This window comes from Medicago sativa, chromosome 4 (assembly GCF_051527215.1).
Source record: "Medicago sativa cultivar Bolivia chromosome 4, Bolivia_mono, whole genome shotgun sequence".
In the NCBI taxonomy this organism is placed as follows: Eukaryota; Viridiplantae; Streptophyta; class Magnoliopsida; order Fabales; family Fabaceae; genus Medicago; species Medicago sativa.
In genome coordinates, this window is record NC_140752.1 from 18,992,030 (window position 1) to 19,009,558 (window position 17,529).

Genomic DNA, 17,529 nt, shown 5'->3' on the forward strand with positions numbered 1-17,529 from the left:
ACAACTTCGTGCACAACAATTCTTCAAAAAAAAAAAAACTTCGTGCACAACAAAAGAAACCACCAATTGCATTTTATCAAAATATACTGAAAAGAGACTTGAACATCAAAAAGTTCTTCATAGTTATATCCAAAATACAAATTAAGCATCTGGACAAATATGCTAACAAATCGATTTTACAAACCTTGAAGCTGCATTAGTTGGTCACGACATCCATGAAATGTGGGTCACTTCCCATTGCCTCCAAAACCTCGTAAGGAAGACATACTTGAAGGTCAATACTACCTTCTTCTATTCCAGCAAATACATTTACAATTCCATTTATTTTATATCCACTGCGAACTGCTATAGGTTTTCCCCATCCGAAATCATTACCATAAACATCAAACCATGGAGAACTACTAATGGATAAGAAATTATTATTGGACATGCTAGCAACCCTAACAAAGCTTGGATTTCTTAGCCAAGACTCATAGTGATTCTTCAACTTCTCATCCGTGTGTGAAGCAATTAACTTGTTCATCTCACAAGCACCTTTATATAATCCACCTTCGTCCAACAACTCACCAACTTTCATTTTGACCATACAACTTATAATCGAGTTTCCAAAATAATCTTCTGGTAACGGTGGAACAAACCTTGGTCCAACTCCTATCACGACTAGATTATATACTTCTTCTTGTGGGTCAAATTGTTTGCAACGGGTGACAAAGCACCAAAGGTGAGTTAATAGCGCTTGTAGAGATGATATTTTGATTGTACTAACCTCTTCATTGATTTTCGATTTCAGTTGAATGATTTTCTCCTTTGTGAAATGAAATAACCTATTTGATAAACAAAGTTTTTCCTCATTAGACGCTGAAAAACTCAACCCATCACAATGGCTATTTTGTTGTTCCATAGTGAAAGGAAATCGTATGGGAAGTTGAATACCATTTGGAAACCAACGCTCTAGTGTTGGGGGTTTGGATATTTGATCACCACAACAACCACGTGATATTTTAGCCCATGAATTAATGAAATGCCACACGGACTTTCCGTCAACGACAACATGGTTGAAGGAGCAACCAATGAAAATACCGTCAACTAGCTCCGTTACTTGAACAGCCAACAATGGTTTTGACGTGCCTTCATAGTTTTTATCTCCGATAAAGGCAAAAAATGAATCGACAATTAGAGGAACGTAGACCGGTCCCAAGATGTCATCAACACAAGTATTCTCTGCTGCAGCGTGGATAAAGAGTACACCTGCATTGTTGCATATAACAGAACACGAGACAATATTGTCTTTGTGTTCCGTTATTTCAAGACGGCCGACAAGAGGTTGGAAAAAGGAAAGGGCAGAGGATAGAGAGTGTCTCAGCCGTTGGATTTGGGTTGCTACCACCGGATGGTGATAAAGAAGGCCCTTTTTGTTGGTTGAAGCAAGTAGAAAACGGAGATCCCATGGAGTTAAATGGATTGTATGATCACTTGATTTTGGTGCCTTGATTGTATCAGTGGAGAGAACTCGGACGACATCCATTTAATTATTTCAGGTTATTTTATACGTTGAGGGCTTGGAAGGACATATATATAGAGCGATTTATACAAGAATATTTTGTTTTGAGGTAATATAAGAAACTTGATCACCGTTAAAAAAATATACAAGAACTTGATCAATTAAAAAACTTGGTATATATTCTTAAAAAAAACACTTGGTATATATTAACCGAGTATAAAAAATACATGAGAATATTGTTAGGGGATCGCGGCATAAACATGGAACTATGATGTTCTTATGTCTTATGACACAAATATGTGGTTGCTAGGCTTATTCAAACAGAATATAAGGTTGGTAGGTTGTGGTAAAAGATTCCGTGATAACTTAAACAAGTGGAAGGGTTTGGTTTCTGTTTATTCAAATGTTTTTTTGTTGTTGAAAAAAAAAAACTAGGTTTGAAGGGGAGAATCTACTTTAAAGGCAGAGGCAACAAAAAAAAAAAAGTGAATGGTAGTGAAAAATAGAAATATAGTGAGGTTCTCGTTGAAGCATCTTGGTTACATGAGTTGTCTCCGATGAACCGCTAAGTGGAGGTATTATCTTTTAAATATTTGGGTTTGTCAATTGGTGATAATCCTAAAAAATTATCCTTTTAGAAATTTGTGGTTGATCGAATCCGAGAAAGATTCTCTTCTTGAAAATGTTGAAATTAACTTGTTGATGAGTGGTCGCCTAATTATTTTAAAAGTTGTTTCAACCTCTCCGGTTATATATTTTCTTTCATTTTTCAAAGCTTATTTAGGTTCCATTCTTAAAATTGAGTCTCTTTCAAGCTTGCCACATATATAACTTGTTCTAGGACCTCGCAGAGATTTTGTAAAAACATCTGCCAACTAGTCATTTGAATTGACAAAGCTTGTGACAATATCGCCTGATTTAATATTCTCTTTGACAAAGTGGCAGTCTATCTTAATATGTTTGGTCGTCTCATGAAAGACTGGATTTGAGGCAATATGCAACGCGGCTTGATTGTCACATATAAGTGTCATTGGTAGAGGTTCTTCGAATTGAAGTTCCCTGAGTAACTGCTTCAACCAAATGAGTTCACATGTTTGTTTCTTACTCTTCTAGGATATCAGGTTTCCTCCAACAAGTACACAATACCTAGAAGTGGATCGTCTATCAATAGGTGAGCCTGCCCAATCAGCATCTGACTAGTCAACTATCCGAGTATGTCCTCTATCTTCATAAATGAGACCTTTTTCTGGATCCCCTTTGATGTATTTTAGAATCCAGATAACAACATCCATGTGTTCTTGGCAAGGAGAATTTAAGAGTTGGCTTACCACACTAACTGCAAACGAAATGTCCGGATGAGTGACTGTAAGGTAATTCAATTTCCCAACCAATCTCCTATACCTCCCTGAATCAAATAACGGCTCCCCATGATTGGGTAGAAGTTTGACATTAGGATGCATAAGAGTATCAACTAGCTTGGCGTTCAAAAGACTTGTTTCTTCAAGAATATCCATAGCATATTTTCGTTGTGATATTACCAGACTATCCTTTGATTGGGCTACCTCAATCCCCAAAATATAACAAAGTTTACCAAGGTCTTTTGTCTGAAATTACCAGTGTGTGCAACCGAAGCAGTAGAACCAGGATTTGGATTACTCTGACACCATCAGACAAAATCTTCGTAGCTGAACTGAGACCCCTGAGTTTTAGATGTTGGTTAAACATTGTCAGAAGGAGGATCTACCTGGGCTGTATTCACTTGAGGCTTACCATGCAACTTCCAACAACGACTAATTTTGTGTCTGAATCGATTGCAATGGTCACACTTGGGACGAGACTTGGATGAACCTCTGCGAGAGAGGTTCTGATTATTACCAAGAGATCCAAGGGCAGCTGTATCACTTGGGGCAGGAATTGCAGATGACTCAGTGGAATACTTTGATGGCACTTGAAGAAGGATAAATGTGGCAATATCCATATCCGAAACATCAACAAACACCAAAATTTGATCCTGGATGGAAGAATACTCGGGAGGTAAGCCATAAAGAGCTAGTAGCAAGAAGAATGTGATGCGTTGCTTAAGCTCCTTCACCTGTTCAGCAGGATTACTGGCGGCGAAAGGGAGAAGCTCATTAAATTCATTAAGCGTAGTGTGAAAATTACCAATATTGGTATTGATAGAGCCTTCTATCGTCTTTGAATGAATGATGTTCATCATTCGGCGACATACTCCATAAAGAAGTTGTATGTCATTGGTATAAATTTTCTTAGCCTGACTCCAAATCGACTCACATGTGACATGAGGACGAAAGATCGGTTTGATGTCTGGATAAAGTGTTGACTAACTAACACTGCACAACTGAGCATCAATCTTCTTTTACATTGATTTCTCACTTGTAGGTACCTTGTCAATCGATTTAGTGAGACGGTCTTCATATTTTTGACCTTCAACCCATAGTTTTATGTCACCAGACCAACTTTCGTATTTTGACCCGTTCAATTTTTCAACTGAAATGGGACATGTGATGTAGTTGGTAAATATACTTTTGTTAGCATCAGAGGTGGTACTTTTGACAAATTCAGAACTGTGTGATGGAGAAGTGCCAGGCATGGTGAACGGTTAAAAAAAAGAACAATACGTTTTGTACTATATCACACAATTCCGTGAATGAAAACTGAAAACTGACTCCAGATCTAGAATCAGGGAAGAATTTCGAGGCTGACGATCAAAGAAGCAACCAGAACATAAGCTGCACGTGCTTTCACGCGCGATGGAAGTAAGTAGCTCGTGAGAGGTTGTTTGCGGCAGCGATTTCGGTGGTAGGTCGGATTCGTCAAGACAATTCAGATGGTGGGTTTATTTCTCGGAAAAATCGTCGGAATAAGCAACGACGCCGACAACAGCGGTGGTTCGGCGAGGAAAGTGGGCAAACCGGAGTTGAAACACGGTTTGCTGAATATTTTTTTCACCGGAAGACAGTGGGTCAACCTGGTATTCACAGTGTAAGGTTATCTCTCAATAGACTCTAGATACCATGTTGAATAAGAGAGAACAGAGAGGCTGAAATATCGTGTGTCTGAATAGCACTACAGAATGTCTTTTTTATATAGGAGTTAAGTAGCTTAAAGACTAAACTATGGTATATTTACATAATTGTGATAGGTTGATGAAATAATAGGAAGATAAAAATAAATATAAAATGAGGTGTTGAATGAGCGCCGAAAAATATACAAATGCACAAATATTCTACTAAAATATAAGCAAAAGTTTAATTTTTATTTTTATTCTATAGTTGAGTGCTTAAGAGTAGTACAAACTATAACATTTGATGACGACAAAGAAGAGAGTATACAATACATCTTAGTGCACAACACAAGTAACCACATGTACTGCATCAACTGAGTGTTTAATTTATTTATATTGTACTAATCTTGTACTAGTTTGCTCGTTCTTAATAAAAAAGAATTTGCTTATAAAAAAAGAAAGAAAACACAAACTGGAGATCAAAACTTCTTACCATAAATAATGAAGAAAAAAAACCTACGACTTGAACATAAGGAAATTATTCATGGGTTGGCATCTGAACAATATTGTACCAAATTGATTTTACACACCTCACGTTGCATTAGTTGGACACAACATCCACAAATTGAGGGTCACTTCCCATTGCCTCCAAAATCTCGTAAGGAAGACAGATTTGAAGGTCAATGCTACCTTCTTCTATTCCAGCAAACACATTAACAAGTCCATTCATTTTATATCCACTACGAACTGCCACAGGCTTTCCCCATCCGAAATCATTACCATAAACATCAAACCTTGGAGAACTGCTAATGACTAAGAAATTGTTTTTGGCTATGTTGGTTATTGTTGGAACATGTGTGGAAATTGAGTTAAAAGACTAAACACAAATTCCCATGTTGGGTAGAACTAGTGTTGTGTGAATTGAAAAAAGTGGAAGTCCCACATCGGATGGAACACACACATTAGTAGTGTTTATATAGTGGGGGTGTACCTCTAATTAATGGGGGTACATAAGCACTAGAGAAAAAATATATATTGATATATATATTTTATTATTTGGAAATGATAAATTTAATCATTATTAGAAAGTGCTTTCTTAGTCCCCAAGTTTTGCTAAAATATTTTGGTACATAATATAATATATTTTTGTACTAAATTTAATATATTTTAGTACTCAATTAAGATATTTTTGTACTAGATCTAATATGTGAATTACTTAATCGCAAAGTAATATGTTACTTGTTCCCAAAGTTTCTCATATTACTTGTTCCCAAAGTTTCTCACTTATTAGTTGTGAGTTTTCCCTATAAATAGAGAACTCACATAGTGCATTCCACACACCGAAAAGAATTTCATTGAGTTGTCGGGAATTCTTTTCTTCTCTTCTCCCTCCGACTTGTGTTAACAAGTTTCTTCTGCTTCTACTCCTTTCTGTCCCTTTCGGTTTCAAATAGAGCGGTTATGTACCGTATCGAGTGGCTTCGATCAATCGATTGAACCATATTTTTAAGAGTGTTCTTAAGACCATAGTCCCTTTTCGGTTTAATGTCCCTTCGGAATTAAGAGTGGTCTTAAGTTCATAGTCCCTTTCGATAATATATGTCCCTTCGGAATAAAGAGTACTATTAAGATCATAGTCCCTTTCGTAATAATAATGTCCCGTCGGAATTATGAATGATCTTAACAGTATATAAATTATTTAAATATTTTTCTATATGAGGAGAAATGGTGGTATCACCATATTTGAGTGGTCGTAATACCATATTGAAAGTTTGGAGAACTTAAAGGTTAGAATGGTGGAAACACCATATTTGAGTGGTCTTAGCACCATAATAGAATGGTAGTAATACCATATTAAAGTGGTTTCAGTATTAAAGAGTGGTCTTAGTACCATATTTGACGGTGTAATTCTCGAACGATTTTCTACAGTGCAGTAGTTAATCGAACAGTTGTAGCTGGACTTGTTTTATCCTGGAGGCGGCGTGGTTGATAGTCTACCTTGCACAATTTTGGGTAGTGCCACGAAACGTCTTAAAGAGAGCGACCTGGTCGTGACTCAACCTAGTAACAACTTCGGTAGATAATAGAATTTGGAAATCCAAATACAACAGTTTGGAAATCCAAAAACAACAATTTTAAGACGTTTCGATCTGCTATGTCTACCGAAGGAATTACTTATTGAGATTTCGTTGTCCCTAAATACATTAAGGATAAATCAAGCTATAAAATTACATCTTTCGACTGAAACAATGAAGTGTATGTTGTTATAACAACAACACTAAGAAATTCACAATACGGTTCTGTGAATAAATAACCTTAATTGGTACATGAATAGAACCCCCGAGTGTTGATGCATCGTTTCTAATTTTCTATTGAATCTTTGATGATTGACAAAGACAAACATTTAACGTAACACAGGGCTGATCGAGTAGGATAAAACTAATTGTCAAGGATTGGGAAATTTTGTACGGTGCATTGACAAATGAAAAAGGATGCTACGGTTCTAATTGAAAGATGAGTGTACATTGTTAGAATCAATGTGTGCCTGCTCTGCCAAAATTGCTTCAGTTCAGCACGTGCACTAAATAAATTTCTTTTGGTAAATGAAAGCTACAACATATATTATATTTATGTTATCGATTAAAACCATGTGCTAGAGCATCAATTTTGGCAGACGGATATAAATTTGAGCACTCAATTATTTTAGGATGTTAATCCTATAAGAACAGGTCTAGTGACTTGTACTCTATGCATTCTTATGAGAAAAGACTGCACTTTGATGACATGATCAAAATTAAATCCTGCTTCTATTTTATTAGTTGTGTGATTTTAATATTTGACATGTGAACAAGCTTTTAATTTTAAATTTGAGTAACTTGGATTTAATTCCAACGTTATATGATTAGACAATTTTATTTATTGCAGTCAAGATATATGAACCAAAAGTTCATATAAATCAGAATTTAGAGAATATGAATCTCTAAACATAATAAATTATGATATGTGTGAATTTGATGACACATAAACTAGAAATGATAAAATGATATTTTATCATATTTATTGATGACTGTGCATTTTGGAAAATAAAATTGATATGCTTGAATGTTCAATTTTTATAACAAAAATTGAAATTTATGTTGTATAGAGAACCCAAGTCTAAGAACAAAAATTCTAATTAAGAAATTTTTGAAGAAAAGACAACTCAACTTGTCTTATTTTTTGAACTTGGGATTGTCTGACATAAGTTCGGACTTTGAACCCAAGAGAGTTAAACTCACTAATAGAGCCTGTGAATGTGTATTCATCGGGTATGCGATAAATAACGAAACATATAGGTTTTAGGACCTAAATGTTAAAGTGATCATAGAATTAAAAGATGCTGATTTCTATGAAGTAAGTACCCCTGTAAATTAAAGGATAGTGGGGGCACTAGTGGGGGTAAACTAAATTCCGTAATTAGAAATAGTTATGAGAACATCGTACGGGATGTTATAGAACCTCAAAGAGGTAAGAAAGCAAGAATTGCTAAAGAGTATGGACCTTATGGTTTATACATTGGAAGAAGATTCATTAAGCCTTAAACGAAGCTATATCCTTATTTGGATGTCGAATTTTGGCTAAAAGCAATAAACGATGAAATGAATTTTCTAGAGTCTAACAAAACATGACACTTTGTTGACTTGTCTCATAGTTGCAAAATCAATCGGTTATATTTGGATTTTGGAAAAAGGAACTAAAACCTGATGGAACGGTTGATGAATACAAGGCTCTCCTTGTAGTCAAAGGTTTTAGACAAAGAGAAAAATATAGACTTCTTCGACATTCATTCACCAGTCACGAAAATGCTATCCATGAAAGTACTAGTCCCTTTAGCCGCCGTTCATAACTCGATAGTACTCCAAATGGATGTGAAAGTTGCCTTTTTTATGGTGAATTAGAAGAAGAAATCTATATGAAACAACCTAAACGTTTTGCGATTCATGGACAAGAAAACAAAGTCTGTAAGTTAGATAATTCTTTGTGAGGTCTAAAATAAACTCTTAAGGAATGACATGAAAAATTTGACATTCTAATGCTATCGAATGAGTATTAAGTGAATGAAAGTGACAAATAATATTTGCACGATCATATGTCTCTATGAAGACGACTTGCTCATATTTGATTTAAAGATTCATGTTATGAATTATGTGAAATCATTGTTTATCAACAACATTGATAAGAAAGACCTAGACAAAGTTGAAGTAATTCTTGGTTTCAAGATTACTAGATCAGAAAAGAGAACTTTTTTGATAAATCTCACAAAGTTGAGAAGTTCTTAAGGAAATATTATTATTTCACCGTAAACTTGCAATCATATATTATGATCAAGTGTAAGAACACTTGAGATGGAGTTAGAAAAACTGATGCGAGCATCTTTGGCAATACTTAGGTATGTCACTGAATGTATTAGACCCGACATTGCTGATGTCGTAAACCTCTTGCGCAAGTTTACTAGTAGACGGATGAGAAGCATTGCCATGCTATAGAAAGAGTCATGAGGTGCCTTAAGAAGACTATGACTCTAGAATTACTTCATGAGGAGTAACCTATTGTACTTAAATGGTACAAGATATAAAATAGAACATCTTTCAGATGAATATTTAGCGACTAGTGTTTGCATATTGAGCATCACTAGAGAAGTTATTTGTTGAAACAAATGATATTGACTCAGTCCACTATGGAATGAATCTGAGATGAGAACGCTAGAGAAAACTAGTGAAGAAGCAAGTTGATAAGATACTTGCTAGTTGAAATCCCTTAGTGGATAAAACCGTTTCCAGAAGTGTTAATTTATTGTGATAGTCTGCAGCTATTACAAAATTGAGAATCGTTACCACAATGGTAAGAGGCGATTATTAAGGCACGAACACATAGAGAAATAGAGAGCTAGCTACTCTCAAAAGGAACGGTTAAACTAGATCATGTACGTACTGATAAAGAATTAGTTAATCCTTTGACGAAAGGAATTACTAAAAAGAAAGTCCTAAACACATCCAATAGGATGGGACTTATGCCCAAAGGTCACAAGTGATGGTAACCCGACCTACATGACTGGAGATCCCAAGAAATAGGTTCAATGGGTAATAACAAGTCACAAGTGATAGAACATGCTATGATAAAAGTAAGAAAGCATGATTCCTGCAGTGCAGTGATAGAAGGATGAGATAATAGAAACTCTTAATGAGATCTATACTCTATTTGGAGTGGAGTACATAGCTACAGGAGTACTCTTGATAGACTCACCTATACGAATGTGGAACTAAGGGCCGGTTCCTATGGGATTCGGGGCAGAATACCTAGAGCGTTCGTTAAAACCGGGATACACGTGCAAGGCCATAAACGCACGGGCTTTTAGAATACACCTTATGAAAAGGTTTGTGTGTGAGTTCTATGTCTGAGATAGAGTTCAATGCTGTAAGCAACTCTTGTTAATCAGAATTTTACTCGCTATGCAAAGGTTCAAGTTGTAAGCGACACCTTTGTTTACTAGCAAATCTTATGGAGACGTTTTTGACGTTACTTCTGAAACCATTTTTTAAATTCAAGTGGGGGATTGTTGGAACATGTGTGGAAATTGAGTTAAAAGACTAAACACAAATTCCCATGTTGGGTAGAACTAGTGTTGTGTGAATTGAAAAAAGTGGAAGTCCCACATCGGATGGAACACACACATTAGTAGTGTTTATATAGTGGGGGTGTACCTCTAATTAATGGGGGTACATAAGCACTAGAGAAAAAATATATATTGATATATATATTTTATTATTTGGAAATGATAAATTTAATCATTATTAGAAAGTGCTTTCTTAGTCCCCAAGTTTTGCTAAAATATTTTGGTACATAATATAATATATTTTTGTACTAAATTTAATATATTTTAGTACTCAATTAAGATATTTTTGTACTAGATCTAATATGTGAATTACTTAATCGCAAAGTAATATGTTACTTGTTCCCAAAGTTTCTCATATTACTTGTTCCCAAAGTTTCTCACTTATTAGTTGTGAGTTTTCCCTATAAATAGAGAACTCACATAGTGCATTCCACACACCGAAAAGAATTTCATTGAGTTGTCGGGAATTCTTTTCTTCTCTTCTCCCTCCGACTTGTGTTAACAAGTTTCTTCTGCTTCTACTCCTTTCTGTCCCTTTCGGTTTCAAATAGAGCGGTTATGTACCGTATCGAGTGGCTTCGATCAATCGATTGAACCATATTTTTAAGAGTGTTCTTAAGACCATAGTCCCTTTTCGGTTTAATGTCCCTTCGGAATTAAGAGTGGTCTTAAGTTCATAGTCCCTTTCGATAATATATGTCCCTTCGGAATAAAGAGTACTATTAAGATCATAGTCCCTTTCGTAATAATAATGTCCCGTCGGAATTATGAATGATCTTAACAGTATATAAATTATTTAAATATTTTTCTATTTGAGGAGAAATGGTGGTATCACCATATTTGAGTGGTCGTAATACCATATTGAAAGTTTGGAGAACTTAAAGGTTAGAATGGTGGAAACACCATATTTGAGTGGTCTTAGCACCATAATAGAATGGTAATAATACCATATTAAAGTGGTTTCAGTATTAAAGAGTGGTCTTAGTACCATATTTGACGGTGTAATTCTCGAACGATTTTCTACAGTGCAGTAGTTAATCGAACAGTTGTAGCTGGGCTTGTTTTATCCTGGAGGCGGCGTGGTTGATAGTCTACCTTGCACAATTTTGGGTAGTGCCACGAAACGTCTTAAAGAGAGCGACCTGGTCGTGACTCAACCTAGTAACAACTTCGGTAGATAATAGAATTTGGAAATCCAAATACAACAGTTTGGAAATCCAAAAACAACAATTTTAAGACGTTTCGATCTGCTATGTCTACCGAAGGAATTACTTATTGAGATTTCGTTGTCCCTAAATACATTAAGGATAAATCAAGCTATAAAATTACATCTTTCGACTGAAACAATGAAGTGTATGTTGTTATAACAACAACACTAAGAAATTCACAATACGGTTCTGTGAATAAATAACCTTAATTGGTACATGAATAGAACCCCCGAGTGTTGATGCATCGTTTCTAATTTTCTATTGAATCTTTGATGATTGACAAAGACAAACATCTAACGTAACACAGGGCTGATCGAGTAGGATAAAACTAATTGTCAAGGATTGGGAAATTTTGTACGGTGCATTGACAAATGAAAAAGGATGCTACGGTTCTAATTGAAAGATGAGTGTACATTGTTAGAATCAATGTGTGCCTGCTCTGCCAAAATTGCTTCAGTTCAGCACGTGCACTAAATAAATTTCTTTTGGTAAATGAAAGCTACAACATATATTATATTTATGTTATCGATTAAAACCATGTGCTAGAGCATCAATTTTGGCAGACGGATATAAATTTGAGCACTCAATTATTTTAGGATGTTAATCCTATAAGAACAGGTCTAGTGACTTGTACTCTATGCATTCTTATGAGAAAAGACTGCACTTTGATGACATGATCAAAATTAAATCCTGCTTCTATTTTATTAGTTGTGTGATTTTAATATTTGACATGTGAACAAGCTTTTAATTTTAAATTTGAGTAACTTGGATTTAATTCCAACGTTATATGATTAGACAATTTTATTTATTGCAGTCAAGATATATGAACCAAAAGTTCATATAAATCAGAATTTAGAGAATATGAATCTCTAAACATAATAAATTATGATATGTGTGAATTTGATGACACATAAACTAGAAATGATAAAATGATATTTTATCATATTTATTGATGACTGTGCATTTTGGAAAATAAAATTGATATGCTTGAATGTTCAATTTTTATAACAAAAATTGAAATTTATGTTGTATAGAGAACCCAAGTCTAAGAACAAAAATTCTAATTAAGAAATTTTTGAAGAAAAGACAACTCAACTTGTCTTATTTTTTGAACTTGGGATTGTCTGACATAAGTTCGGACTTTGAACCCAAGAGAGTTAAACTCACTAATAGAGCCTGTGAATGTGTATTCATCGGGTATGCGATAAATAACGAAACATATAGGTTTTAGGACCTAAATGTTAAAGTGATCATAGAATTAAAAGATGCTGATTTCTATGAAGTAAGTACCCCTGTAAATTAAAGGATAGTGGGGGCACTAGTGGGGGTAAACTAAATTCCGTAATTAGAAATAGTTATGAGAACATCGTACGGGATGTTATAGAACCTCAAAGAGGTAAGAAAGCAAGAATTGCTAAAGAGTATGGACCTTATGGTTTATACATTGGAAGAAGATTCATTAAGCCTTAAACGAAGCTATATCCTTATTTGGATGTCGAATTTTGGCTAAAAGCAATAAACGATGAAATGAATTTTCTAGAGTCTAACAAAACATGACACTTTGTTGACTTGTCTCATAGTTGCAAAATCAATCGGTTATATTTGGATTTTGGAAAAAGGAACTAAAACCTGATGGAACGGTTGATGAATACAAGGCTCTCCTTGTAGTCAAAGGTTTTAGACAAAGAGAAAAATATAGACTTCTTCGACATTCATTCACCAGTCACGAAAATGCTATCCATGAAAGTACTAGTCCCTTTAGCCGCCGTTCATAACTCGATAGTACTCCAAATGGATGTGAAAGTTGCCTTTTTTATGGTGAATTAGAAGAAGAAATCTATATGAAACAACCTAAACGTTTTGCGATTCATGGACAAGAAAACAAAGTCTGTAAGTTAGATAATTCTTTGTGAGGTCTAAAATAAACTCTTAAGGAATGACATGAAAAATTTGACATTCTAATGCTATCGAATGAGTATTAAGTGAATGAAAGTGACAAATAATATTTGCACGATCATATGTCTCTATGAAGACGACTTGCTCATATTTGATTTAAAGATTCATGTTATGAATTATGTGAAATCATTGTTTATCAACAACATTGATAAGAAAGACCTAGACAAAGTTGAAGTAATTCTTGGTTTCAAGATTACTAGATCAGAAAAGAGAACTTTTTTGATAAATCTCACAAAGTTGAGAAGTTCTTAAGGAAATATTATTATTTCACCGTAAACTTGCAATCATATATTATGATCAAGTGTAAGAACACTTGAGATGGAGTTAGAAAAACTGATGCGAGCATCTTTGGCAATACTTAGGTATGTCACTGAATGTATTAGACCCGACATTGCCGATGTCGTAAACCTCTTGCGCAAGTTTACTAGTAGACGGATGAGAAGCATTGCCATGCTATAGAAAGAGTCATGAGGTGCCTTAAGAAGACTATGACTCTAGAATTACTTCATGAGGAGTAACCTATTGTACTTAAATGGTACAAGATATAAAATAGAACATCTTTCAGATGAATATTTAGCGACTAGTGTTTGCATATTGAGCATCACTAGAGAAGTTATTTGTTGAAACAAATGATATTGACTCAGTCCACTATGGAATGAATCTGAGATGAGAACGCTAGAGAAAACTAGTGAAGAAGCAAGTTGATAAGATACTTGCTAGTTGAAATCCCTTAGTGGATAAAACCGTTTCCAGAAGTGTTAATTTATTGTGATAGTCTGCAGCTATTACAAAATTGAGAATCGTTACCACAATGGTAAGAGGCGATTATTAAGGCACGAACACATAGAGAAATAGAGAGCTAGCTACTCTCAAAAGGAACGGTTAAACTAGATCATGTACGTACTGATAAAGAATTAGTTAATCCTTTGACGAAAGGAATTACTAAAAAGAAAGTCCTAAACACATCCAATAGGATGGGACTTATGCCCAAAGGTCACAAGTGATGGTAACCCGACCTACATGACTGGAGATCCCAAGAAATAGGTTCAATGGGTAATAACAAGTCACAAGTGATAGAACATGCTATGATAAAAGTAAGAAAGCATGATTCCTGCAGTGCAGTGATAGAAGGATGAGATAATAGAAACTCTTAATGAGATCTATACTCTATTTGGAGTGGAGTACATAGCTACAGGAGTACTCTTGATAGACTCACCTATACGAATGTGGAACTAAGGGCCGGTTCCTATGGGATTCGGGGCAGAATACCTAGAGCGTTCGTTAAAACCGGGATACACGTGCAAGGCCATAAACGCACGGGCTTTTAGAATACACCTTATGAAAAGGTTTGTGTGTGAGTTCTATGTCTGAGATAGAGTTCAATGCTGTAAGCAACTCTTGTTAATCAGAATTTTACTCGCTATGCAAAGGTTCAAGTTGTAAGCGACACCTTTGTTTACTAGCAAATCTTATGGAGACGTTTTTGACGTTACTTCTGAAACCATTTTTTAAATTCAAGTGGGGGATTGTTGGAACATGTGTGGAAATTGAGTTAAAAGACTAAACACAAATTCCCATGTTGGGTAGAACTAGTGTTGTGTGAATTGAAAAAAGTGGAAGTCCCACATCGGATGGAACACACACATTAGTAGTGTTTATATAGTGGGGGTGTACCTCTAATTAATGGGGGTACATAAGCACTAGAGAAAAAATATATATTGATATATATATTTTATTATTTGGAAATGATAAATTTAATCATTATTAGAAAGTGCTTTCTTAGTCCCCAAGTTTTGCTAAAATATTTTGGTACATAATATAATATATTTTTGTACTAAATTTAATATATTTTAGTACTCAATTAAGATATTTTTGTACTAGATCTAATATGTGAATTACTTAATCGCAAAGTAATATGTTACTTGTTCCCAAAGTTTCTCATATTACTTGTTCCCAAAGTTTCTCACTTATTAGTTGTGAGTTTTCCCTATAAATAGAGAACTCACATAGTGCATTCCACACACCGAAAAGAATTTCATTGAGTTGTCGGGAATTCTTTTCTTCTCTTCTCCCTCCGACTTGTGTTAACAAGTTTCTTCTGCTTCTACTCCTTTCTGTCCCTTTCGGTTTCAAATAGAGCGGTTATGTACCGTATCGAGTGGCTTCGATCAATCGATTGAACCATATTTTTAAGAGTGTTCTTAAGACTATAGTCCCTTTTCGGTTTAATGTCCCTTCGGAATTAAGAGTGGTCTTAAGTTCATAGTCCCTTTCGATAATATATGTCCCTTCGGAATAAAGAGTACTATTAAGATCATAGTCCCTTTCGTAATAATAATGTCCCGTCGGAATTATGAATGATCTTAACAGTATATAAATTATTTAAATATTTTTCTATTTGAGGAGAAATGGTGGTATCACCATATTTGAGTGGTCGTAATACCATATTGAAAGTTTGGAGAACTTAAAGGTTAGAATGGTGGAAACACCATATTTGAGTGGTCTTAGCACCATAATAGAATGGTAATAATACCATATTAAAGTGGTTTCAGTATTAAAGAGTGGTCTTAGTACCATATTTGACGGTGTAATTCTCGAACGATTTTCTACAGTGCAGTAGTTAATCGAACAGTTGTAGCTGGGCTTGTTTTATCCTGGAGGCGGCGTGGTTGATAGTCTACCTTGCACAATTTTGGGTAGTGCCACGAAACGTCTTAAAGAGAGCGACCTGGTCGTGACTCAACCTAGTAACAACTTCGGTAGATAATAGAATTTGGAAATCCAAATACAACAGTTTGGAAATCCAAAAACAACAGTTATCCTAAGAAAGCTTGGATTTTTTAACCAAGACTCGTAGTGATTCTTCAACTTCTCATCAGTGTGTGAAGCAATTAACTTGTTCATCTCACAAGCACCTTTACAAAGTCCACCTTCCTCCAATAACTCCCCAACTTTCATTTTAACCATACAACTTATAACTGCATTTCCAAAATAATTTTCTGGTAATGGTGGAACAAACCTTGGTCCAACTCCTATCACGACTCTATTAAATACTTCTTCTTGTGGGTCAAATTGTTTGAAACGGATCACATAGCACCAAACGTGAGTTAAAAGCGCTTGTAGAGAAGATATTTTGATGGTACCGTCTTCTTTGTTGATTTTTGATTTAAGTTGCACGATTTTCTCCTTTGTAAAGTGGAATAATCTATTTGATAAACAAAGTTTTTCATCATTAGATGATGAAATAGTCAACCCATCAGAGTGATTCTTTTCTAACTCCATAAAGAAAGGAAATCGTACGGGACTTTGAATACCATTTGGAAACCAACGTTCGATTTCTGGAGGTTTAGATATTTGATGATGACAACAATTACGTGAGATTTCAGCCCATGAATTGATGAAATGCCACAAGGATTTTCCGTCAACAACAACATGGTTGAATGTGCAACCAATAAAGATACCGTCAACTAGCTCCGTTACTTGAACAGCCAACAATGGTTTTGACGTGCCTTCGTAGTTTTTATCTCCAATAAAGGCGAAAAATGAATCGACAATTGGAGGTACGTAGACCGGTTCCAGGATGTCAGCAACACAAGTATTATCTGCTACAGCGTGGATAAAGAGTACACCTGCATTGTTGCATATAACGGAATACGAGACAGTGTTGTCTGTGTGTTCCGTTATTTCAAGACGGCCAGCAAGAGGTTGGAAGAAGGAAAGGGCAGAGGATAGAGAGTGTCTCAGCCGTTGGATTTGGGTTGCTACCACCGGATGGTGATAAAGAAGACCCTTTTTGTTGGTTGAAACAAGTAGATAACGGAGATCCCATGTAGTCAAATGGATTGTTTGATCACTTGATTTTGGTGCCTTGATTGTATCGGTGGAAAGAACTCGGACGGCACCCATTTATTTATTTTCAGGTTAGTTTATACGTTGAGGCTTGGAAGGACATATATATAGAGCGATTATACAAGAATATTTTGTTTTTTGAGGTAATATAAGAAACTTGATCACCCCAAAAAAAAAAAAATATAAGAACTTGATCAATTAAAAAACTTGGTATATTAAAAAAAAACATGAGAATATTGTTAAGGCATCACGGCATAAACAAAATAAATGGTTGGTAGGTTGTGGTAAAAGATTCCGTGTTAACTTAAACAAGTGGAAGGGTTGGTATCTGTCTCTT

The 17,529-nt window shown here is 35.1% G+C and overlaps 2 protein-coding genes across 2 annotated transcripts; both read right to left on the reverse strand.

Annotated features, from left to right (window-relative positions):
- Positions 1-43: 43 nt before the first annotated feature.
- Positions 44-1,852, reverse strand: LOC146926959 (uncharacterized). The gene has a single exon (XM_085700394.1). It carries the CDS (start codon positions 1,523-1,525, stop codon positions 197-199), a length of 1,329 nt encoding a protein of 442 aa, XP_085556520.1. The 5' UTR covers positions 1,526-1,852; the 3' UTR covers positions 44-196.
- A 2,905-nt stretch (positions 1,853-4,757) lies between these two features.
- LOC146926960 (uncharacterized) lies at positions 4,758-17,378 on the reverse strand. The gene is made up of 2 exons (XM_085700395.1): positions 16,159-17,378; positions 4,758-5,365 (listed from the first exon to the last, which is right to left on the reverse strand). Exons 1-2 carry the CDS (start codon positions 17,247-17,249, stop codon positions 5,128-5,130), a joined length of 1,329 nt encoding a protein of 442 aa, XP_085556521.1. The 5' UTR covers positions 17,250-17,378; the 3' UTR covers positions 4,758-5,127.
- Positions 17,379-17,529: the final 151 nt, after the last annotated feature.